Below are 27,085 nucleotides of genomic sequence, written 5' to 3' on the forward strand. Positions count from 1 at the left end.
GAGCTGGGGAATGATGGAGGGATGGGGGGGGGGCGGATAGAGATGGGTGGAAGGATGGAGTGAGAGACAGAGACACAGGAAGGAGAGATGGATGGATATATATATGTGGATGAATGTATTGTTGCTGTCGGGCAGAAACCTCCTATTCCATATTTTAACTTTTTGTGTTTTTTTCGTAAATTAACGGCCTACTTGATCAGCGTCACACAAAAGCATCAAAAGTAAGAGATCCACAAGCTCGAAATGCGGTGTGAAGCGACGCGTTTTGAGCTTGTAGATCTGCTGCTTTTGCTATTTTTGAATTTGAATCCTAAAAACGACCAGTTTTGGACATAGGAGGTTTCTACCCGACAGAGAAGATGTATGGATAGATGGTTAATTATAGATTTTATTTATAACACACTTTACATTCTTGCAAATCTCAGAGTGCTAATCATGAATGTATGCATATGAATGGATGGATAGATGTCCTTGAAAGGAAAACGTTTGAGAATCACTGGTTTCGGGGGGGGATTCCGCCTCATTCGCCATGTGAACGCTGTCTCCCACAGAGAGCGGCGAGTGGACCATCAGACACAAGCCCAGCAGGAAGTTCCTGAGCGAAGACAACTTCGAGGACATGGTGTTCTACCTGATCATCGAGAGGAAGCCCCTCTACTACCTCGTCAATATCATCATCCCCTGCCTCCTCCTCACCGTCATTGCCATCATCAACTTCTACCTGCCCCCCGACGCAGGTAATGGCCACACACTGCTGACAACACATGGTGGCGCGGCCATGTCTGTCCGTCCGTCAGTCTGATCACACCTACTGTATGTCACACTGCCGATCCGAGTCATATTGTTGGGGGCTTTGTCAGAGTACCCATTGTACCTCAGAAGCCTGGTGGCCAAATCTGGTATTGCAGGACTTCCGTGTTGGGGACGCTACTGTGCATGCTTCTATCGTCTGAAACGCTAGTGCGCCTGCTCTATTGGCTCCAACGTTGGAGCCAATATAGGAAGTAGAGAGGTCCTTCCAGGTGCTTCATGCGCTTGTGAGCAACTTTCATTGAAATGAATAGGTGGGGGCGGGGCAGTCTGCCCTCTAGATATATTCTAACTCTATGATGTCCACCTATTATGACGTGCTCAGAATAGGAACGATCGGTTCATCGATCGGTAATCTTTTCTTCAGTTTATTGGTGAGCCATTTATTACTGTAGAATGGATTCAGCCTTAAGGTCTTTACACACCGGGCGACACCGGCGAAAATAGCGAATATACGCAAAATTCGGACTCGTTCCGAATAATTAAAAGACGCTTTTTCGCTTCTCTTTTTCGCTCCATGTACGGAGCCATTGACTTTATAAGGTTTAAAAAAAAAACGCATTATTCGCACGAAAAAATCGCCCCGGTGTGTAACAACCTTCACACACCACTGTACCCTTTGCATTCTACCTGTAGAATGGTTTCAGCCTTAGACATTATTGAACCCTTTACCTGGGAGAGACATAAGAATGGCATTATTCCCTTCAGTCACATACTGTACAGTGGAGTGAATGGCCTTATCTGTTTAGAAAAACAGCTCAACTCACAACACAAGGACACCTAGAATATTTGTGTGTGTGTGTGTGTGTGTGTGTGTGTGTGTGTGTGTGTGTGTGTGTGTGTGTGTGTGAGTGAGACCATTGCCACTGCTTTGACATTTAGTCACTGGGGATATACTCCACTATAGCACACATTTGTTCTCAACCCTATTCATGGTAAATCAATACTAAACATGTGCACACCGGTGTTGCAGACGGGGAGAGATTACAGTCATTATTGGACAATTACAGCCGTGAAGAGTACGACCCACCCTTGCGTTATACCAGGGCCATATTACAAATCGTTCCCATTTTGAATTTCATGTGAACAAAGGTTTAGACCCCCCTCGGTGTAATGAGACCCTGTTCTCACAATCACTCTGCTTATTTGAACTCAAACCCTTCGGTATTATTCACACCCAACTGTGGAAATCCCTTCGGGAGTCCTCTTTTATTACCCAAGGGGGAGAGGGCGTGTGTGTGTGCGTGCATGTGAGAGAGAAGGCAGGGTTAAGGTTGAACAAAACACGTAGCTGCATTGGGAACTCCTTCTATGTATATGGCTGAGTCTTGGTGACATGATTTGGACGATTTGGTCCGCTATTTTTTAATAGCCAACGCTAAAATCTAAAATGCCACAGATGCTTTCCCGGTTTTAATGGGTTTTAATGCCAAAAACACAATTAAACCGTTCAATTGTGACAATTGATCGTCAAGTAAAAGATCACACCCTGTGTGAAGTGAGTGGTGCCTTTGATGAGCCCCGTATTGACCCCGTATTGATGTTGTCATCAATGTTTGTGGACAGACATACATACATACATACGGACACACGGACAAAGTCATGTATAGGAGTGGTTGCCTTCGGCACCACTCAAAAATGTGATTGTGACAGCCCATGTCCATGTGTCTTCCAGGTGAGAAGATGGGTCTGTCCATCAACGTCCTGCTCACCCTCACCGTGTTCCTGCTGCTGCTGGCGGACAAGGTCCCCGAGACCTCCCTGGCGGTCCCCATCATCGTCCAATACATCATGTTCACCATGATCCTGGTCACCTTCTCTGTCATCCTCAGTGTGGTGGTGCTCAACCTGCACCACCGCTCCCCCAACACGCACAGTATGCCCATGTGGGTCCGCAAGGTGAGGGCCCTCTGCCAGCTGTCACCTCTCTAAATGTGACGTCCTGCTGTGAGTGGGTCTCTTGTTTGTTTGTGTGTGTACTCTACCATGTGTTACTATTGTCATGGGGGCCAGCTGTCCCCACAGGTGTTGTAGAACTTGAGAAATCAAAACGTGTGAGTCATGAAAGAAAAATGTTGTTTTCGTGGGTTGGGTTTACAATTAGGAAAGATTCATCTTGGGTTTAGGATGAGGCACATGGAGATATTCTGTTTTCAGTGTGTGCGCAACAGTGTTAATTTTGTTGACTAAGACTAAAAGACTAAGATTTTGATATCTAGTCGACTTAGTAAGACTAGACTAAGACTAAACCATTTCAGATAACTAAAATAGGACTAACTAAATGGTGTGTTATTCAAAAGACTAAGACTAAAGACTAAATCAGAATTTGATGTCAAAATTAACACTGGTGCGCAACTAACTGCAACTCGACTGTTACGGTTGGGTTAAAAATGGCAAAGAAATGGTAAAAATATCTCTTATTGCCGTCCTAAAATGCTGATGTCCTCACAAGCATAGTAATTATACATTTTGGGTGTCTGCATACCAGAGCATACCAGAGATAGTTCACCCCAAAAATAACTTTTTTTCTATGGATTACACACCCCACAGAAACTTGAATTCATGGAGATTTATTTGTTTTTTTTCGCATTCCTGAGACAATAATTTGATGAACGGCTGCGGCTCCGGTAAGAGACTCAAAGTGTCAACTTTGAGTCTCTTACCAGATACATTAGCATCCTTTCGCCGGTCATCAAATTATTGTCTGAGGAGTGCGACAAAAACAAAAAAATCTTCATGAATTCAAGGCTTCATGGGGTGTGTAATCGATAGAAAATAACTATTTTTTTGGGTGAACTATCCCTTTAACATCTGCAAATGTTCAATGTTCAAGTCTTCTTGTGAAATGAACATGATCATCATATTCTGTATGACTGTGTTGTGGCAGTAGTAATGACAGTGAAGAACACCCTCTGGTGTAATGTTGTGGAATTGATATTTTAGGCCAGAGTGCTGTTTGAAGCCGGGCAGGATCTCCTTCCAGAATGAATGGTAGCAGTTAACCACTTGAACCCCAGCACCCATATTCTGGGGGGGAACATTAGCCAAAACTAGCAGATCTACAAGCTCACAACATCCTCTCAGGTCCGTTTTACCAAGAACAGAGGGTTGAAGTGGTTAAAAGAACAAGGCATAGACAGAGCATTGAAATAATGTATATGCCATACTCCAGCTCTACAGCATTCATAATGTTAACACATTTGTATTTAAGACAGAAAACTATTTCATGGATGAAAATAAAACACAAGCAAATAGTAAACTTAAATGTAAATATTTTGGGACTTTTGGGAGATGCAAATTATGAATTAATACATTGATACAACTAGAAATACTGCACAGAAATGCACTAGAAATACTGCACAGAAATGCACTAGAAATACTGAAGATGCCTCCGCCAACTAGTTGTTGTTTACATACTGTATGTGTCTGTCCAGACTCATAGTATAGTATATGGAATGAAGACTTTGAATGAATGAACATGTTTTGTGATGTCACTGTCACCTTGACCCTTTGACCACCTACTACTAATCTGTTCATCCTTGAGTCCAAGTGGACATTTGTACCAAATGTCATGACATTCACTAAAGGCACTCCCGAGATATTACATTCACACGGTTCGAACAGACATGAGGTACTGCATACTTGTACCAAATGTCATGAAATGCCCTCTAAGAGTTCCAGAGATATCGTTCACAAGAATGAGACAGACATGAGGTCACAGCCACATTAACCTTTGACCGGCGACTTCTAATCAGATCACAATGTTGGAACGGAAAGACGGATGGACTTTGATGGACTTTCGTACAGGCGGACAATCCGGAAACTCAATGCCTCCAGCCAAGGCTTTCGCCACCGGAGGCATAATTATCATCAGATGAATCGATTACGTAAAAATAGTCTGTGTGTGTCTGTGTGTGAGATCATGAGCACTTTAATACTTCAAAGGCCTGCGGTCATCTTTGTAATCATTCGGTTTTGGAACTTTGCTGTCATGGATTAAACCCTGTGGGGCTTAAACTCCGTGGATCATAACCAACTCCCTTTGACCGCCACGTGCGGCAGCGCCATCAGAACGGCCCAATGGAAGCCGTCCCTCGCGGCCACCCACCCACCCCGCCATGTTGCATATCGGAACGTCCCGCCGCCGCCAGGGAAAGAACGAAAGCCCCCCCCTCCCCTCCCTTTTTCTGCTGTCAGGAGATTTTCCGCAGCTATAGTGAAGATAAAGGCAATCTCTGTGACAGCTGCCTGCTTCATGTTCCTCAGCTGTAGGGACTCAAAGCGCGGCCGCATGACGTCAGGCCCATCCGGCCTGGCAGCACCCACCCAACGAAAAAAACCCTGCGGTGCCTAAATCTGCCTTTCAGCATTTCCTCGCTGTCGTGTGGAAACCTTGTATGTCCAAAACCGTTAGCCTACTTTTCAAGGAAATGGAGCGAAAGAACCTGTGTTCCAATTGATCCAACGTAGTTATTACTTATTAATGCTTTTCATTGGTTCAATGTTTATAAAACCCACAGACAGAAGTAACCACTTTAGCTTTAAAAATAAGTGAATATAACGGATCAAAACGGCGCATCGCGATGCATTCTGCAAACATAAAAAAGTTTGACGAGGTTTTCCGCCCGACAACAACGATATCCTTCTCAGCAGGGGGCCGACAGTGATGCCAGGAAGGCCGGGATGTGTGAGGAGAGTGGGCGGGGTGGGGGGGGCTTCCTGGTTTGAGTAATGAGGTGGGGGAGGAGGGGGGGGGGGCTTCAGGCTTTCTAGTGAATTAAGGCCCCGTGATTTCTCCTCACCCACCAGAATGTCATGTTATACCATTAACCTCCATCAATAGCTCTGGCCCTTTACATTATTTAAAGCCAATTATAAGACTGGTCACCCCTCCCAGTGGTGTTAAGTAACTAAGTACATTTACTCATGCACTGTACTTAAGTACAATTTCAGGGTGATTTTCTTTACTACGGGAGTATTTCCCGTTTTTGTTACTTATACTCCATTACATCTCTGTGGCAAATATTGTACTTTTTTACTCCACAACAATATTATTTGACAGCTTTAGTTACTAGTTACTTTGCAGATTTAGATTACTACAATTACTTGCAAAACATACATTATTAACCACTTAATTGCTAATTTATACTTCAGCTGATCGAAAATTATAGCTGATTGCTGTTTTCGAAAAGGTTGGACACATTTAGAAAAAAAGATCGAGTAACGTTTACTTTGGTTCTGTTGCCAATACTTTGGTATTTGTGTCCTTTTGAATTCAGGACTTTTACTTGAGTATTTCTACATTGTGGCATTGTCACGTTTACTTAAGTAAAGAATGTGAGTAGTTCTTCCAGCACTGCTCTGCTCAATAATCTCCTCAGATCAGCTCAGATGCAGGACGTCTGTATGATTTAATGGAATGGAATTTAAATTTAAACGCTTTGATTGGGTGATGGAGAGAAGAAAGAAGTCTTTTGACACTGTGTGTGTGTGTGTGTGTGTGTGTGTGTGTGTGTGTGTGTGTGTGTGTGTGTGTGTGTGTGTGTGTGTGTGTGTGTGTGTGTGTGTGTGTGTGTGATTGCATTACTATATATGTGAGGGCAAAATGTCCCCACAACGAGACAACAAGATAAGTATAGTAGAATTTGAGAAACAGACATTGTGAGGACGATTTTCCTGGTTCTCACTCACAAGATAAATGGCTGTTCAATTGAAAAATGTATTTTTTAGGGTAAAATTCACACACACAAGCAATCATAAAATCGTCAATCGTCACAAGCATAGTAATACCACCATGCATGAGCGCACGTTTTTGGGCATGCATGTGTGTGTGAGAGAGAGAGAAAGAGAGAGAGGGAGAGCTTTAGATAATTAAATGGAGATGGTATTAATGCAGTAAATGGGACTTTAATATCGTTGCTGTCGGGCAGAAACTCCTTACCTCGCGTCACCAGGCGTTCCACCACTGAGGAAAGCCTGGTATTCGTTCTAAACTGGCCCGTGTGATCCTCTTTAGAAAAAACGGGGGAAAAAGAATCCTGGTCGGTGTCACATTGTTTTTGTTCCCCACATAATGAGAATCAATTCGTTTAGTCGCGCCACGAGTTAGAATAAAAGATGGTTATACCAAACGATTATTATACCAAATGAAACGAAATGATTATACCAAACTAAACACATTTTAAACTAGGGGAATCGTTTTGGAAGTCCCGGTCTTGTGTTCCAGCCACCTGACGACGTAAAGCTATTTCCACTCCGACTGGATCAGTAACCCGAAAATGGTATTGATCCCAGGCTTCTTATCTCCATATGCTAACTTTTTGTGTTTTTTCGTAAATGAACATACCACTTGATCATACTACGCGAGCGTAGCAAAAGTAACAGATCCGCAAGCTTGAAAGGCGGCGCGAAGCGACGCGTTTTGAGGTTGTAGATCTACTACTTTTGCTACTTTTGTATTTGAATCCTGGACATACAGCATGAGGTTTCCACCCGACAGAGACGACATTAAGTGGAAATGCTCAGTGTTCAGGCTTCAGGCGTACATGTGTTATCTACATGAGATCAGTCTACTATGCTGCCATGGATTTCATCTTCATTCTATTAGTAGTGATCATCACGCACATGGAATGTGACCCACTGGAAATAAGCTCATCAAATATTCCCATTGATCACACGTACCTTACATGCGGCGGTGGAATACAGACCGTGGACAGATTTAAAGATGCAATTATGGTTCATGTATCATTGAATTACACCATGTTATATTTAATAATCATTGACATCTGTCTATAGTATGTGTATTTTCCCCCCGGCATGCGTGTGAATGCATACCTGGGTGAATTTTGTGGTAATAATAACCAGAAAATCACTAGATGATTTTTATGAATCACTTTCAACTTCAATTTTTTCCATTATTCTCCAACATTTACAAAAATGTAAAATTAACAACAAATTGCGAAATTACCTTTATTAATCCCATGGGAGATTCAGTTTCAGCTTTAGCCAGCTGGTGGCTGCTCAGAGGCGAGGCACTCGGTGGGGGCTGTTAGGGGTTAAGTGTCTTGCTCAGGGACACATTATGCAGGGTGGGTAGGGAGGCGAACCGGTGACCTTCTGGTGACCAGACGGCCTCTTTGGCCACTAAGCTCCAGCCGCCCAGGTACAGCCGGCCTCATTGTGAAATCAGGTCTCAGTAGTTGGAGTGAATCTCCTCCGGGCTCCATGTCCTATTTTCACACTCCAGTGGTTCTCAAACTTTTTAATTTCAAGGACCCCCACTTTAGCATGTAATAGGGCCACGGACCACCATAACTCTTGAGAGTGTACGAATGGAACCAAATGGACCCTTAAGGGTCCATTTGGTTCCATTCGTATACTCTCAGAGTTAGAGACCCATAAGTGTACATGTGGTTCCTAACTATCAATAATGTAGCTGGGGACCCCCTGGAACCCCCTCAAGGACCCCTGGGGGTCCCCACTTATATTCTTGACTTATTGGTGAGCTGTTAGGTGAGAACTATAACAGGTGTCTAGGTCAGCCAGGTTGAGGTCATTGGAACGTGACGTCATTTGATTTGACCTCACAGCAATGATTCTCAGCCTTTTTGTTTTTTATTTCAAGGACACTCAGTTTGACATGCATTAGGCCACGGATCTACACTATAAAATCTGTGCGTATGTAACAATGAGAGCGTACAAATAGAACCAAAGGGACCTGTAAAGGCCCATTTGTTTCCATACTCTATGTACACCATACACGCTGAGGAAGGCTTGACGCCGAAACGCGTGCGTGTATGCCCGTGCCTCACTTAAAAAGTGCCAGAAGGACTTCGGAGTGCTCGCTACTCTTTTCATACTTCATCCATATGTACACTCTCAGAGTTGCAGACCTGTAAGGGTCCATTTTCACCCCTTCTGGTCCCTGGACCCTATGTTGAGAAACGATGCCTTACAGTGTGTTGATAGTGTGCAATGGATGTTGCTTAAAAGACACCTTTCCTGATTCTGAAGCAAACTTCTCTGTTCAATGTAATGGACACTTTTACACTGTGAGCTAAAATGTTGAAGTATGTCGTCAGTGTCTAGGATCACAGTTTTATCTGAGTCTACTTTTAGGGCCAGCCGCGGTTGCGGCCGAAAGGTTCCCGGTTCGATCCCCCGGACAGGCGGGAAAACTCTGGTTGGGGAAGTGAATAGCCACCACTTACCCCTCCCCCAACACACCTGAAGTGCCCTTGAGCAAGGCAATGAACCCCCAAACTGCTACAGTGGAGCTGCTCAGTGGCCAACAGTACAAGACTGTGGTTGTACTGGGCAGTTCCCAGGTTTTAATGTGTGAGTGTCTGTGTGAATGTGAAACAGGACGTTGCTGAAAAAGAGAACTTGTGCTCAGTCAACCTCCCCTGGGTAAATAAAGGTAATACAAAAATAAGTCAGTATGGTCTGCAGATGTGCAGCTATATGGTAGATATACTCTAAAGGCAAATTATGCTAAATAGCACTAAAACAGTTCTTTGGCTCATAATCATAGGGCAACCTCTTTTGGTGATATAACACCTATCTTAAAGGTGCTACTGTATAGCAGCTTTGTCAAACGGTGCTATAGAACCATCAGCGGTGCCTCTAAAGAACCATGCAGGGACTGAACAGCTTATTTGGGTGGCACCTCGACCGTCCCAAAGAACTGCTGATGAACCAGTATTTTGTGAAATGTATACCATAATATTAGTTTGCAAAGAGATTTGAGGAGAAGAGATAATTTTACATACTTTGAAAAAATGGCTTTTGGTAGTTAGGAAACTTTTAGTAGATGATCATGGATCATGGTGCTGTAAATCAAACTATAAAAAACAATTTGACCATAGTATGAATCACTGTAGTGGTTCATACTATAGCTGATCAGTGTGAATGGTTTTCATAAAAGGACATAGTATACATCTGCTTTTAGTTTAATTAAAAGCCTTCAAAGCCCCTATTCGGAAATTATAGGCCATAATAAATATAGGTGTTTTTATGTAGATAGTTTAAAACTCATGTGTATTTCATTTCAGGGTTTTATGGGTGTATGCTGGTGTGTAATGTGCATATCGTTTTACTGTGTGTGACACTAATGATTTCACACTATGGGTTGTGCATTCAGGAGTTATATTCACACATACTGTACATGCGTCTCGCATGTGTGCGATCAGCATGGTTTCAACCTTGAGTCCCTGGTAGTGTCATTGAATGCGTTCTATGCATTCTGAGTTCTAGCTTATAACACAGGTCAAAATTCAATATATTCATATTGCGGAACTGTATGCTGGCATATTATGAATAGGTATATATTAACAGAACAATTATATTCTGTATACAAAACAAACATATACAGTGTGGGTTACAAATTAACGTGATAACATTGAGCATCTGATAGATCCACGACAATTCGTTACTGCAGATGTGGTACGTCATTTACATGTATAGGTGCAAAATAGAGTAGTTGGATACCCCTATAATGTCATTCGCCGCGCCTCCGCCCAAGTGGAGCATACTATGAAACTCTGCTCTCATTGTGTCTCTGTCTGTCTGTCTGTCTGTGTGCAGTACAGTATGTGTGCACTGCACTGCCTGTGTGCAACCAACAGAGTGGCGCCAGAGTGCAGTCAAAACACACACACACACACACACACACACACACACACACACACACACACACACACACACACACACACACACACACACACACACACACACAGTCCGTAAATGCACAATATTTTCGAGCTGCGTTCACTTCCAGCGTTCGCGCGTCTTACTTGTTATAATATCAATGGTATCAATATCAATCAGCCAGGTTAGTCGGGAAAATAACCTGTTTGTACCAACCAGAAAGTCACCCAGCTCTCACCATTACGTTTTTAGCCACTTTAAACCTTACATCCCTATTTTGGGCATGTCAAAACAATAAAAAAAAATGAAATACAAATTAGATTAGATTAGACTTTATTGTCCCAGAGGGATACTTATTTTCACCGCCTGTTGAACATAAAAAACACATAAGAAACAGTAGCATTCAACACTACAACATACAGGTAAAGACAATACAATACATGTAATCTACAAAAAACATCCATACTTCCCAACACACAACATGTCAGCGAGGCAGTTTGTTTAATGCTGCAATGGCTGAGTGGACAAAACTCCTTAGCCTGGCTTTGCCAGGCTGATCACGTGGACTCACTCACGTGAAACTCCTGCTAAACTCCTGCTAAAGGCCAGTGGTGGAAAAAGTACTCACGTTTTACTTAAGTAAAAAAGTATCAATTCTGCCATGTAGAAACACTCTTGTAGATCGGCTATTTTCAAATTTATAAATATATATAGGGCTGAAGTGGTTAGTGTGTTTTGTAGCCTAATAATAATTAAAAATCTACAAAGTAACTACAAGTTTTCAAATAATTGTAGTGGAGTTAAAGTATAATATTTGCCTCTGAGATGTAGTTGAGTACTGAAAACTGGAAATACTCCAGTAAAGTAAAAATACCTTAACACATTCACTGCCAGGGGTTTTCTAAAACAGGCTGCAGCCTCTGCCAGCATTTTTAACGATTTTCTTAATTTTCAAGTAGTCACAGAATATTTATCTCGAGTATGATCGATCCCCTGATGGTTGCTAATCACAGAGGGTTTCACTGTGCTTCCGCAAAAAAAAAGGTACTTGAGTAGATGTACTTAGCTACTTTACACCACTGCTAAAGGCACAATTTTTCCATCTCTAAGTCATCTCCGTCCAGATGACATTATCGTGAAGTGATCTGACTTGAGGTGGTGATCATCAATGTCATGTGCTATTGTGAGTGCTAGGCTTGGGATGGCTGTCCTTCAGCGGCTCTGTTGATGACTGTGTTAAAATGTTTCGAAAATAGCAGATCTACAAGCTCACTACGCAATGCTTTGTGAGCTTGTACATCATCTCTTTTCTAATAGACAAAAGTATAAAACAGGGCAAAGTATAAAATTAAAGCACAAGGACACTTTAGTAGAAGTTTGGGTTGCGTAGTTACCTAATGTAACTTGTCCAATTGGGGAGATATATTGCTCCGTTGCGCTGTTAATTAGAAATGAATAATCCCCAAATAGTCTCCTCATTGTCCTACTTGGTGAAACAGTTTTTCAAAGTCACTGGCTTTTAGCACATGAACGAACGCAAACAATAGTCAATGAGGAGACTATTTTTGGATTATTAATTTCCAATCAACGGCAACACAAGGCAATATATCTCGCCAACTGGACTAGTTTAAACCATGACAAGGTACAAGGCACAACCCAAGCCTCTACCAAAGTGTCCTTCAAGTGATTAACAGTAGTTTTCTCCCACACAGTGCATCTGTCTGTGAAAACAGACAGATGCACTGTTGGAGGAATCCTTGTACAGGCCATTCTGTGGCCAGTCTCCTGCAGAACAGAGTCATGTAGAGTACAGCACTTTGAACAGCTGCTCTATTTGCATCTTATTGAATTTGCCAGGACTACATTGTGTGTACCAGGGAGCAGTGTAGTGAAACATGGACAGGAGGGAAAGTCAAACTCAGTCCAACACAAATAGAGGAGGATAGAGCTGGAGGGAGTTGTGGTGGAAATAGTAATGTAGTGCCTCAAAGTTTTGCATTATACTTATCGTTGCTGTCGGGCAGAAACCTTGTATTTCCATAATTTCAATTTTTTAATTATTTTTTATTCATTAATGCCCTACTTTGTCATACTATAGTACCTCACAAAAGTAGCCGATCTACAAGCTCACATGCGTCGCAAGCTCTTAGATCTGCAATTTTTAAAAAAAAGATTTAAGTGAAAGTAGTTAAGTGTGTCTGTGGGTTTTCTAAATATTTAACCAATGAATAGTATATACAAGAGTAATAGGATCCATCGGAACACAGGGTAGTTTTTCCATTTTCTGAAAAGTAACCGTTTTGGACATAGAAGGTTTCCACCTGACAGGTCAAAACCTTTGGCCGTCTTTAGTTGGCTTTTTAAAAAACCTGTTTTTTTTTATTTAATTTCATGAAAAATAAAGTTTTTTTTATTTTGCTACATTATTCCCAGAGACATTAAAGGCTTTTAAACTAAATTTATAGATTTGTCTCGTCTGAAGTGTGCTTGAAGTTACCCTAAGGGCTTCCGTTTCATCTATCAAAAGTAATTATTTTACATTAAGCGGATTTAAGCATCGAAAGTAAAAGTGAATTACCTTAATCCAAAACTGCCCCTATGAGCTTTATGAAGATTATTTTTTATGGCACAGTATTACAGATGAAAGTTTAAGGAAATCCAGTTTTAGTTTTATGTTTGAGGGTTCTTTTTGAATACTGAAAGGAAATTGCATTCACCCATGAGAGACAAGGAAGAGAAGAATCTCCCTTCACTTCAGTCAATTCAAACATATCACATATTGCAAATCGTTGCTTTTGGGCAGAAACCTTCTCTCCATATTTTTGTTTTTTCGTAAATTAATGCCCTACTTGATCATACTACAGCGTCACACAAAAGCAGATCTACAAGCTCAAAACACGTCACTTCGCATGCTTTTCAAGCTTGTAGATCTTCTTTTTTTTTATCCTGAAAAGCAACAGTTTTGGACATATGAGGTTTCCACTGACCCGACGAAATATGCATTTCCTAATACAGTGAATCTGAACCTGGGGTCCGGGCCCCCCTTGGGATCCCAGGCCTCGTCTGGAAGTAGTCCAACATGTTGCACAAAATCATAACTTGGTTTCATCCACTGTTTGCCTACAATATAATTATGTTCTTAATGTGATATCAAACAGTGGTTCCCAAACTTTTTAGCTTGAGACTCAAAAGAGAAATTTGATGTCTCCCCGGGACCCAAACCGGGGAAAATAGCAGGTCTACAAGCACACAACTTGTAGATCTGCTATTTTCACCACTTGTTAAGTATATACAATGTATTATGTATGAAATTCTTTTGTAAAATGTTTGATCTTTTTTTTTTGTCTTATGAAATAATAATTAACGCAATTGTAGGAAGTGAAAAGGGATATTTACTGGTGTAGATGTAGGCTACTGTACTGACTGTCATGTTCTCTCCTCCGTCAGATCTTCATCCACACGCTGCCCCGCTACCTGGGCATGCTGAGGCCCAAGGTGGAGACCCCCCTGTCCCTGGAGACCCTGTCCCACCGCCACCGCGACAACATCATGGCCATCACCCGTGCCGGAGCCGGAGACGAGTACTTCATCCGCAAGCCCATGAACAACTTCATCTTCCCCAAGGCCAACAGGTGAGGCCAGAGGGTCATCTGGACCGGTGTTCCCCCAGCGCCATGGGGGGGCGCCAAAGACCACAGGGGCGGGGGTCTTGTCTGTTTGGAGGTAGTCTAACCAAAATTCATAACTTGCATCTTTGGGTCTATATTCAAACAATCTCGGAACCCAGAGTACAACTGAAAAGGAAAAACAGCGACCGCTGTTCGTTCCTCCTCAGTTACACTCTGGGACAATGCCGACGAAGCACACGTGCGCAAGGAAACCGGGGTTTAAGTCTGCCTTCACCGCTCCACTTCCGGGTGGTGCGACTACATTTTCATTCCCACTAACAATATTTCTACACAGAACACTAACACCACTTCTCCCAGAGAACATGGATCGTTTTGGTTATAAGCCCACTTGTTTCTATGATGAAAGAGTAAGTTCAAATGTGAATATCTTTCCGTGGGTTTGTCTGCTCCGCGGACGCTATTGTTAAATTAGTTTTGGTTAGTTTCCAGCAGGGAAGATCGACGGACACGTGAATCCCGCCCACTACATTTGATTGGGTAAAGCGCGGCCTGCTTCCTGATCTGAAGGCACGCCCACTCCCACACAGTGTGTACACGTTCTGACGAACCTTCAGGACAGATTCCAACGCAGTGCAGAATCTGTTCTTGAGAGATTAATATTCAAATAAATCCCAAATTTTCTACATTTTTCAAGATTGTTCCCAAATTGTCCAAAATAGCAAGAATAGCCGTTCTACAAGCTCACACACTTGTAGAAGAAGTATTTCGTTGTACAAGAAGTATATAGGGCTTAAGTGGTAAACTCTTGGTTATACAAGTGTGTGTGTGCGACTGTGCATGCGTATGGGGGGCGTCTCAGTTTATGCCTGACCCAAGGAAAAACTGTTGGGAACCACGGGTCATATTGTTGCTGTTGGGGTGGAAACCTCATATGTCTGCTATTACTTTTCAGGATTCAAATTCAAAAAACGCAAAAGTAGCAGATCTACAAGCTCAAAACGCTTTGCGCCACATTTCTGCTTTTGTGTGACGCTGTAGTATGATCAAGTAGGGCGTTCATTTACAAACAAAACACAAAAAGTTAAAATATGGAGTTGACCGGTTTTTTCCCAACAACAACAGCATGAATGTGTGTTTATTATGGAAGTGTTATCTTGGGGTCAAATGGACAGAGCGCTGCCTTGTCTCTGTCACTCCTACTGGGAGGGGGACTTCACTGCACTGAAGACACAGGGGGTTACGTGTTTGGAGGAGGGTTCTCAGCAGCAGTGGTCTAAAGTAACTAAGTGCATTTACTCAAGTACTGTACTTAAGTACAATTTTGAGGTATTTTTACCTTACTGGAGTACTTCCAATTTTCAATACTTTTACTTCTACTCCATTACATCTGATCTCAAAGGCAAATATTGTACTTTTACTCCACTATAATTATGTAAACATTTTTGTTACTATTTACTTTGTAGATTTTGATTATTATTGCAAAACCGCTTCATACTTATATATTTTGGCAATTTGAAAATAGCCGATCTACAAGCTCACAACGTGTCGCTTTGTGACTGGTTGGATTTTTGTACATTTTATACATTTGACAACTTGTGAAATGGACCTTCTCCATAATGACTACTTTTACTTTTGGTACCTTAAGTATATTTTGATGCCAATACTATTGTAGTTTTACTCAAGTCAATTTTGAATACCCTAACTTGTAACTATTTCTACAATATGGTATTGATACTTTTACTTGAGTAAAAAAATGTGAGTACTTCTTCCATCACTGGTCCAGGGATACAAAGCTTTTCCAGTCACGACCTGCTTCTCTGACCTCAAGTGTGTGTGTGTGCGCGTGCGTGGGGAGGGGAGCTTGTGTTGCATACAAAGCAAACCTTTCTTGTGGAGGACATGCAGGTCAGGCCAGTGGAATGATAAATGAATGAATGATCTGCATTTTATTGATCGTTTTTTTCTCAGCAGACGTTTTCGCTGACAAGCCTAGGACCCCGGTGAACCCCTTAACCCCGTTCAAACTGCACGCATATGGGATGTGACAACCGCTCTCATGAAATGATTACTGGCACGAAAATATTTATTATATGGTCATTACCTTACCATAACCACATGAACCACGCTAGCATCTCTATTCTGGGGTGAACGAGGGTCAAGGGCAGTGGTGGACAATAACTAAGTACATTTACTCGAGCACTGTACTTACAGTAAGTACATTTTTGGAGTATATATATTTATTTTTCTGCAAGCACATGACTTTAACCCTGAGACAAGTGAATGGCCACCACAAGGGGTGAATTCCCCTTCCCCAACACAGCTGAAGTGCCCTTGAGCAAGGCACTGAACCCCCAACTGCTCCAGTGGTGCTATAAGACTGTGGTTGTGCTGGTCAGCTCCCAGGTGTGGGTGTGCGTGCACGCGTGCGTACCAGGGTGTTGCTGAAAAAGAGCATTCGTGCTCAGCATACCTACCTGAGGTAATTAACTCATTCAGTGCCAATGAAATAAAAAAAATATTGCAAACAGTGCCAGCAATTTTTCACTTTTTCAAGTAGTCACAGAATATTTATCTCCAGTATAATCGATCCCCTGATGGGCGCTAATCACTGAGGGTTGCACTGTGTGGTTTCACAAATGTCAACGAGGTCATTGGACCTCGTTGACATTAATTGTCTGCCTTTTGAAAATAACATAATAACATTGAAAAATACATAGTAAAAAAAGTGCTCAGGAGCCGAGATACAGCCTTTATCAGTAATAAGTTAAACAAGAAGTGAATGGAGCAGCAAATCTTCAAATGATGATATATTGGTACGTTCTTTTAAAAAAAATGTTTTTAAACACGTCAAACACCTCATTGGCACGTTGCGCCATTGCGGTAAAACACGTGAAACACGTCAATGGCACTCAATGAGTTAAAGGTTATAAAAAAACATCCGTTGCATTTCAGGTCCTACTCAATAAGGACATTTGCGTTCATACATACAGCCCCACCACTTCAAGTCTGGATTATATAACAGTAATGTCCAGGTTACAGTGCATGTGTGAAACCACTATACATTTTAAAATAGTTAAATTGTAATATTATCAAACACAATTGTCCAAACATATCAGACAGATACATTTCCCAAAAGAAAATGCATGTCTAGGGATATCAAAAGCGAGGCATGTGGATCCCCATCCCCTTAGCAAATGGAACCCTGTCCAAAACTGTTGGATTTCAGTATTCAAATTCAAAAGTAGCAGATCCATTAGCTCGAAACGCGCGTGTGGATCTGCTACTTTTGATGCTTTTGTGTAACGCTGTAGTATGATCAAGTAGGGCGTTCATTTTCGAAAAAACACAAAAAGTTAGAATATGGAGATAAGAGGTTTCTGTCCGACAGCAACGATATACAACATACATGGTTGTGGATGTGGTGCGCCTGATGTTGATGTGTCAGCGATATTCTGCTGATGCAACTGTGTTTAATGTCAGCCATATCTAACCACCAGCAAACAAACATCACCTTCCTCTTCGCCTTTATTTGGTGACACAGACGGATGATAAAACGGTGATAGACGACATAAAAGCTCAGTGTTCTTGTGGTGGTGGGTTGTAGCTTTTTATTAGGACCACCTTCACTGTTGTGTCAAACTTCTGAAGCCATCCATTGCTACTATGATAAACATAAACAACATGTCTCCCCTCATACTAGAGGCCTATATGTCTGGTTATATTGTCCATCATATCTTTTATGGACACCATGTAAAGATATTGTACCTTTTCTCAAAGGTAACGATGTATCCTTGTATTGGATGCATGGATGCCAAACTTTGCGTGACATTTGTGGCACTGAAGCAATATAAGCGATGCTTGAACGCTAGTGACCCTATTCTGGGGAAAGGTAACAGCGTTCCGCAGTCCGATGGGGGGAGCTACAGTATACCCATGGGGGACCCCATTCAATTAAGTGTATAGGGTTTAAGTGGTTTAACACGTTCCTCGATTTGTAGTTTTATACATAAAATGGCTGTTGGGTGTTGTTGCATCCTCGAAACTTCCTAGAGTGTGTGTCAGTGTTGAGAGCAATATACAATATGGTTGTGTGTGAAAGTATACATCCAGAATATATAGTTAGTCTTGAATATATATCAGTCCTCTGACAATATTTGGTAGTTCCTATTATTGTCTGTATATATAAAACATTTTGTACTGGGTAGCTCCCATGGCATGAATTTATGTAATTGTAAGTGTGCGGCAGGCGTACAGTAGCTGTTAATCAGCATCTGTGCTTGGGTAATTCTTGCTGGATAAAACAAAAAGCTGTTTTAAAAAATACAAAACAAAAACATTATTACAATTGGATTCAGGCGGTTAGCAGACACTCTTATCCAGAGGGAGACTCGAGTAAATTGCATGAACCTTAGTCAACAAACTAAATAGTCAAGTAAAGTGCAAAGAAAATCTAAATAACATTCTTAGCATATCTGGACAAGCAAACAGGATGTCTATCTATCTAAATAACAACATGTGGAAAAAATAGCCAACATCTGCATGCTACAGTATAACTAACATATATCAAAGGCAACTCAAATTGATACACGGAAAGTGCTAGGGGGGAGAGGTAGAGTCTGAAGAGGTGAGTTTTCAGACTGCAGTAGAAAATTGGGAGTGGGGAAAAATGAGCCTTCACATGCAGTATACAGTATGAATATTCAAAATGACTTCACATGGCTTGTGTGTGAATGCTTTCCCAGAGCTCCAGCCCTGAGTGGGTGGCATATCAATGTCACCGTATTTATCTTGCCAGTTTGTACCTGGCTGCCAACTACCACGCTCTTAGACTTTGATGTCCTGTAAGCTCCCAACAGATGCTCCCCTGCACACATTTTCATGTCGAGGAATACAATTTGAAAGGCAGATCTGCTCTTCTACCGAGACATTTAGATCATTTAGGGTAGGACCACTACTGGTCGACAAGAGGTATTCCCCGAAGCTCAAAGCGCAATATCTCCCCTGTCTAAGCTGGCGTTCTTTGTTAGTTCACTGACTGAATGTTCGTCTCTCGTAAAGGGAGACCTGGGTTCAAATCCCTGACAGAACATACAGCACATTTTACAGACTTAAAGCTTAAGCAGACTTTACAGCCTAAAAAAAACTAATTAATAGACACTAGAATACTAGGTGTACCATTTAATTCAAGCAGCACTCACGCTCGTACGATACAGTACAGTACAGAACAGAGACCCTGCTTTTCTTCTCTGCACACTGTCATATTCCCATTGTGGAAATAACAGCGACCAGCACAAATTGTCACTGGCACGTTAGCCCTGGATGGTTTGTGTATAGGTGAGTGGAGGGGGGGGGGGGGGTGTGGGAGGGGGGTGTTGAGGAGACTCTATTAGTGCAAAATGATGAGGCAGCAGTATCCCTCCAAGCCTCTCCACACACACACACACACACACACACACACACACACACACACACACACACACACACACACACACACCTCCTGACCATGCTTAATTGGGTTGTAGCCGGTGCCTTGGCTCCGTCATCGGCCAGTTTTAGTTTAATTATTGTGTCTCAGCGGTCCTGTTTCTACTCGCTGACGAACTGACACCGTGAGGGATGGGAGGGGTGGAGCGAGGTGGGTGGTCAGAGAGAGAGAGAGAGGGACGTGGTGTGACCATCAGGTGACATGCCAAGTGGAGGATTAAGGCCCTCAATCGGATTTGAAGGACCATGTTTGGTCCCCTCCCAATGGTACTGGGCTGGCATTATGCCTCTCTCTCTCTCTCTCTCATTATGCCTCTCTCTCTCTCTCTCTCTCTCCTTCTCCCTATCATTCTCTCTGTCCCTTTCTCATTTGATCTTTCTCTCTCTTCCCCTTTCTCTCCATCCTTTCTATCCATTTTGACCTCTCTTTTCTTATCACTTTCTCTCTGTCCATTTCATACTCTTTTTGCCTCGTCTCTCTCTCTTGCCCCTTCTCTGGCATTCCTCTCTCTCTTCCTCTCTTGACCTCCCAGTGGTACAGAACGATGTCCCCAGATCACACACCGCCTTCTTACGTTCATCCCAGCATCAAAACATAGTGCTTCATCCCCTCCTTTCCGCTTCATCTCTTTCCATGCCTGCTGAAACCGTTCACTTCATTTAACTGGAGTCTGTGCCAGTGTCGCCATATTTTGTGAGAGAAATAAGCAGCCAGGTCTACGAAGACAAGCCCAAAAGAAGCGACTAGGCCACATGAGCAGTTTAGACCTATACACTGTATACATCGGCTATTTGAAAATAGCTAATCTACACGCTCACAATGCGTCGCAATGCTTGTAGATCTGCTATTATCAACAAATCTTGAAATAAATTGTGGAATAATTTGAAGATTTTTGAAACTTTGAAAAACAAATCTGGTTCGGGGCTCCCTGGCACAATTTTTTTTTTAGATCAGGGACAAAGGGACAAATACATATTAATTTGGGGGTCCATGACATAATACAAAAATTTGGAAGCAAGCCCAAATCCCAATATTTTCAGGCAACTTTACAGAAAAAGAAGCCCAAAGTATAATAATAAGCGGGACATGGCAACACTGGTCTGTGCTCGGCCTCAGGAAGAGCCTGGATTGTCCTCTGTGAGGTCACAGCCTCAGTGCCCGCCACACACCAGCAGACAGAGGCAGTGTATCGTAGCATTGTAACCCCCCTGCCGCTTCCTGCACGGAATACCAAGCAGTACCCCCCCCCCGCTCCACACACACCAACCAGACAGATAAAAAGTCGGTGCTTGTCGTGTGGAAACCTCGTCTGTCCAAAACTGTTACTTTTTTCCAGGAAATGGGGAAAAAATAACCTGTGTTCCCCATGGATCCATTGTAGTTGTTATTTAGTCACAAGCTCTTGTAACTACTTTTCATTGGTTAAATATTTATAAAACCCACAGATATACTTGACCGCTTTCATTTTCACAAAATTTGCTAAAATAGCAGATCTACAAGCTCACGACGCGTTGTGAACTTGTAGATCGGCTAGTTTTGCTACTTTTGTGTGACACTGTAGTGTAGTATGATGAAGTAGGGCATTAATAAAAAAAATGTATAAAGTTAAAATATGGAGATGCAATGTTTCTGCCTGACAGCAACAAAGTCTTCTTTATGATCCCAGTATGCAACCCCCAAGACGCAGCGCTCCACTGCCCTCCGGTGGTGAACAGCCTGAATCGCAGTTCAGTTGAGATTGTGTGTCTTTTCTCTCTTTTTTTGGGAGAAAGTCTCAGCGTTGACCTGCGTTGTCTCCGGAAGTGGGGTGACAGGTAGAGGTGTTTAATTTAGGAGGTGTTTCATAATGGAGCAGATGTTTGGGATGTAGCGGTCGATCCTGTGAGCCAGCTTCATTTCCCCTCACAGTATTTAGATTGGGAGCAGGGTCATTACACAGTAATTAACTAAAACTGTAATTAAAACTGAAAGGTAAGAAGTGCTATAGATTATTATTTTAGAGATTGTGTCTCTTAAGCAGCTTGGCATCTCTGCAGGATGCAGCCTATGGAAATCCATACTTGCATGTCATTGCTCAAGGACACTGAACCTCTCAAGGCACGAAGACTCTCTCTCTTGACAACTTCTGGCAACGTGCCCACGCGAGTAACACACAAAGTCCCAGTAGACTATATCACAATGCTTGAATGTTTGTAAACAAACAGGTATTTCCGGGTAGAATGTCTATGGATGTTTGAGTGTCCAGAAATTAGCTACTATGTCTAGTTTGTCCAACTGTGGCTATTTATAACAAAATACTATATTTCCAATAGTCGATAACAATTTAAGTGTTCTGTTAAGGTTAATTGATGATACTGCTCCAATGCGACGCTGACGCAGTTATGCGTTATCTAGCCGGAAATACATTTTGTGACATGTCATGATTATTCGGTCTATAGACCTTTTTACAGCAGCCATTTTGACATGAAATAGTAGAGTAAACATAGGTGTTACCAATGATACTAATTAAGGTTCCATTACATTCAGGTCAAAACAGAGTCAGGTTGCTGCTTTTTATTTGTGCAAGTTGGCTAACTGGAAATACTGCTACAAAATGGAACATAACCTTAGAATCATTGATAACACCTGTGTGGGCCTTATACTACTGTTTCCCAAACAGTGGGTCGGGACCCATTTGTGGGTCGCGGACAGATTTTTGTTGGCCGTGAGTAAATATCCCCTTTTCCTATATTTAAAAATATATATATATTTCAAAAGATTTTAAAATGTTTAAAAAACACCATCACAACTTTTCGTCAATTAAAAGCAAGTATTTCATGAACAAAATCAGAAAATCTAATAATTTCCATAAAAAATGTAAAAAGTAGTGAAAATGTGAGCTTGTAGATCTGCTATTTTCATTGGTTTGGGTTCCGGGCAAACGTCTAATTTCTCTTTTGGATCTGGAGCTAAAAAGTTTGGGAACCACTGCCCTATACTATTGTCAGTATACAGTATGGCTGCTGTGAAAAAGGTCTCTTGCCACACACAGACACAGCAGCAGACTGCAGAAGTTTCCCTGGGCTAACCCCCCCGGTCGTGAATGTCTCTGTGAAGAAAAAGTGCAGGCTCAGCAAACCTGGCATAGATAAATAAAAGGTTCCCCCACACCTACGGTATACAGTGCCTCTCGGTCAGCTGCAATCTTTTATTTAGCTCGTAATGCTGCTCGGTCGCTCGTGACGGCGGTGAATAATATAACGCCACCCCAGAAAGCAAATTCTGAAACGTTATTAAAAGGCACAGACTAAAAGGCTCTGTGTCAGCTCTCTCCTCCCGGTTTCCCACAGAAACCGCTGGCATCCCATAACGGCCTGTCGGTTGACCGGTTCCTTGGGACGAAGTGAAAAAAGTTAGCACGCCTGTGTGTGCGTGTGTGTTTCTTAGTTAAAGCAAATGAGTGCAGTCAGCAGATGTGGCAGAGTGAGTGTGTGAGGAGAGCGGAGCAGCACCTCTCACCTTGTGTGTTAACCACAGTGAAGCACAGGGGTATACAGTATGTATACAGTATGCACAGATTCATTATCACCTTTAATGAATCTCTATACGCCACATTCCTCATCAATGTCAGTGTGTGTGTACTGTGTGTGTGAGATTGTTAGAGTTTTACAGTAATACAGTGAGTGAATGATATCTGACACACCTGTCTGCTTTGTGTGCATGTGCGTGTGCGTGTGCGTGTGCGTGTGCGTGTGCGTGTGCGTGTGTGTGTGTGTGTGTGTGTGTATGTGTGTGCGCAGGTACCAGCCGGAGGGCATGTGCACGGACCTGAAGAAGTTCATAGACGGGCCCAGCACCTATGTGACCCTGCCTGACGAGCTGAAGTCGGCCATCCAGGCCATCACCTACATCGCTGAGGCTCTGCAGGCTGAGAAGGACTACGAGGCTGTAAGTCTGTCTGTCTGTCTGTCTGGGTCCATCAATCCCCATGTCTCTCCCTCTGCCTTCCCCTCTGTCCAGGCTTGGGCCGATTTTCGATATACTGTACTGCATAGATTGCAAGATTTCCCAAATATCGCGTCTCTCTTTTTGAAGGGGATTCATCTCTGGCTGTTTGTCCCTCTGTCTGTAATCTACCAGTTCTGTCTGTCGAAACATTGTTTTGTTCCACATTTTATTTCCGGCTGTCCACAAGTTTCTACTGAAGATTAGTGTTATATAAGACGCGCCCACAAAATCTTGATCTCACGGTCCACCACAACCGTAAGGTTCACCCTCACAGTTGTACAGATGAAGTTCTTGTGGGCACAAGATCAGGATTCCACAGTCACGTCTTATATCTGGAGGCCACGGCACCTTTCCTCTCCTGTATATTGCCTCTGTCGTTTACCCTCTGTTTTCCTTTCCTCCTCTTCCCTTTTTCCTCCTCTTCTACCTCTTTCTCTCCTTCATCACCCCAACACCCTTCTCTCTTCTATTTCCTACACCTCTCTCCCTTTTTACCTTGGTGTCTTCTCCTCTGGCCCTTCATGATCCTCGCCACCTCTCTGTCTCTGTCTCTCTCTCTTTCGGTCCACACTCATCCAGTTGAAGGAGGACTGGCAGTACGTGGCCATGGTGGTGGACCGCATGTTCCTGTGGATCTTCGTGGTCTTCACCACGTTCGGCACGCTGGCCATCTTCGCCAACGCCAGCTTTAACCACACCCCCTCTGACCCCTTCATGCACTAGATCATGGGTCTTCAACAGTGGGGTCCGGGAACTGTCTGAAAATACATATTAACGTGAATCCAACACAACGCTACACATTGACAGTGCTGTCAAACAAGTCTATGAAGCTATCTATGAAATCTATGAAAAAGTTTAATCTGCAACACAATTTTATACAATTATGTAGTGAGGGGGGGATCCCTGCTTCATCTCTCTCACCTAAGGGGCCCTTGGACTGAAACACTTTGAAGACCCATGCTCTCTAGATCCTCTGGATACCCTCAAATCAACTGCTCTCCTCTCTTCTCTTCTGTTCCCTTCATGCTGATACATACTTAGTATGGGCTGTGTCATATGGCATCAGCGACGTCACGTATTTTCAGGACAAGGAAAAAAGAAGCAGTGTTCCAATTGATCCAATGTACATAATGATCTAGTCACAAGCTCTTGTTGATACTTTTTATTTGTTCAATATTTATAAAAAATAATGAAATAGCTGAAAAATCGCATGGCAACAGGTTGTGAGCGTGTAGATCGGCTATTTTCGCTACTTTTGCGCAAAACTCTTGTCCAATGAAGTAGGGCATTAATTTACATTAAAAAACTCAACAGTTTTAGTAGGTTTCTAACCAACAGCAACGATATTTTGTCATTTTGTGATATGATAATGACACGTCGTTTTTGTTATACGACACGGCCATTCAAGGAAGTGTGAATCGGCCTTCAACCTTCAGCGGTGCCTTGGAGTTAATTAGATGAATGGACGGTCATGTCGTTCCTCTACCATTTCACTATTTCAGTCATGTAAACAACACTATGCAGTGCAGTATGAGTCACATTAGCTAGCGCCCAAGCAGTTGCACTAGCTCTATGTTATGTACACTCTCAATTAGAAGTGACACAACAAGATTTAAAAAAATATTTAGATGAGCATTATGCCTGAAGATCTCACTGACTATCATTGCTTTAACCACTTCAGCCCTATTTTAAAATAGCTAAAATTGCCGATCTACAGGCTCACATGTCGCATCGGGACACGCTGTGAGCTTGTAGATCTGTTATTTTAAACATGTTTGCCATTTATTATCACCTATAATGACATCGCCAAAATAGGGAGGCCATGGTTGAAAGTGTTCATTCATTAATTAATTAATCATGGAATTACATAAGAAAGTCACATCTAGTGAGGAGCCCCCTGCTGTGTATAAATTCCTGTCCTTCATCATTTCCCATCTGCAATGCTCCGAAGAAAATGTGCCCCAGCTTTGAGGAAATCTGTATGCCATAGTATGTGTCCTACATTGATTTGAGTGTCAAGTATACTAGCCTAGCCCTTTTTTAAGTGTACTACAACCGTGTATGTATATAATCTATTCTAATATATTACTAATATATTAATGTGCCAGTTAGGACCCTCGGTCTGAACCCAAGAGTGTGGAACCAATGTTAGATATCTGTGTGGTGCAAACATGTAAACATAGGGAGAAAGGCTGTTAATGTAACTCTAAGAGTATGAATAAATATTGACCCAAATGGACCTTTACAGACATATATACAATATATTACTGTTGTTGTCAGTATTTTGTTTTGTGAAATATACTCAATTCTGTTTATAATCGTTTGCTTGTAAATTAAATAGTTCCATTTGTTGAGTCACAGAGAGATTGTTTAACTAGTGTAATGATAAGTGTGTGTGTGTGTGTGTGTGTGTGTGTGTGTGTGTGTGTGTCAATACACCGTAAAGAGTGATTTATATTTAGCTGCGCACCGAAAACAGCAAATCTACAAGCTCACAACTTGCAGCACCCGGGATGCGTTATGAGCTTGTAAATCAGCTGTTTTCAGTGCGCGACACCGGCGCACATACGCATAACGGTGGCTTCGAGGCCTTGAAACGTCATATATTGGATCTCTCACTCAGCATCTGGCATATGGTGCAATTGTGACAGGTCAAAGGTCAAGGTCGGCAATGAGCCACGCGCCCCGGACTATGCACACCTCCCGGGTGTTTTAGAAATGCATATGTGGAGAATCTGAAGGGTCCACTTGGGTCAGTGTTTGCGCTGAATTAACACAGGAGGATTTTACTGTGGTGTGTGCCTTTCATTTCACTGTGAGAATGTGCTGGAGTGTGGCGCCGTGCTTCACTCATATTTCTATAGCCACGGTAATCCCCATGTGTATTTTGGCCTGCCGTGTGTGTGTGTGTGTGTGTGTGTGTGTGTACGTACATGTGTGCAGAAGCTATTCTTGTGTGCCACAGAGCCCCCAACTTGATTCACCAGCTGTAGCAATAGATGGTGGAATTCCCATTATATAGGAAACCTGTCCTGTGCACCCCCCTCTCTCTCTCTCTCTCTTTCTTTCTCTGCTCTCCCTTTTGCTGTCAAACGCTGCATGCATTTACCTTCACACCCTTGCTCTGCATTTCATGTTCACACACACACACACACACACACACACACACACACACACACACACACTCTCTGTTAATCTGGTCTTGTGGTGTTTTTGTTTTTTTTAAATAAAGATCTGAGGAGGGATATCAAAGACTCCATCTGTTGTCAGAATGTTGTTATCGTGCCATGAGGAGTGTAACCCTGGCCTCGTCACCTGCCACCCCTGCTATTTATAACACACACACACACACACACACACACACACACACACACACACACACACACACACACACACACACACACACACACACACACACACACACACACACACACACACACACACACACACACGCACGTACGTATTTGAATTGGGGCCAAATGTCCCCACAACATCGTAAAATGTGAGAAATAGACATTGTGAGGAC

General features: G+C 42.5%; 1 protein-coding gene across 1 annotated transcript in view; it reads left to right on the forward strand.

Annotated features, from left to right (window-relative positions):
• The window catches only part of chrnb1 (cholinergic receptor, nicotinic, beta 1 (muscle)), a 47,979-nt gene extending 21,227 nt beyond the window's left edge, over positions 1-26,752 (forward strand). Inside the window, exons 7-11 of the mRNA XM_084042961.1 lie at positions 552-737; positions 2,486-2,709; positions 13,906-14,090; positions 23,352-23,499; positions 24,139-26,752. Coding sequence (XP_083899087.1) covers positions 552-737; positions 2,486-2,709; positions 13,906-14,090; positions 23,352-23,499; positions 24,139-24,282 — 887 coding nt within the window. The 3' untranslated portion in view covers positions 24,283-26,752. The remainder of the gene's footprint in view (positions 1-551; positions 738-2,485; positions 2,710-13,905; positions 14,091-23,351; positions 23,500-24,138) is intronic.
• The last annotated feature ends 333 nt before the right edge of the window (positions 26,753-27,085 follow it).

Source organism: Gymnoscopelus microlampas (assembly GCF_963454915.1).
Source record: "Gymnoscopelus microlampas genome assembly, chromosome: 19".
Classification (NCBI taxonomy): domain Eukaryota; kingdom Metazoa; phylum Chordata; class Actinopteri; order Myctophiformes; family Myctophidae; genus Gymnoscopelus; species Gymnoscopelus microlampas.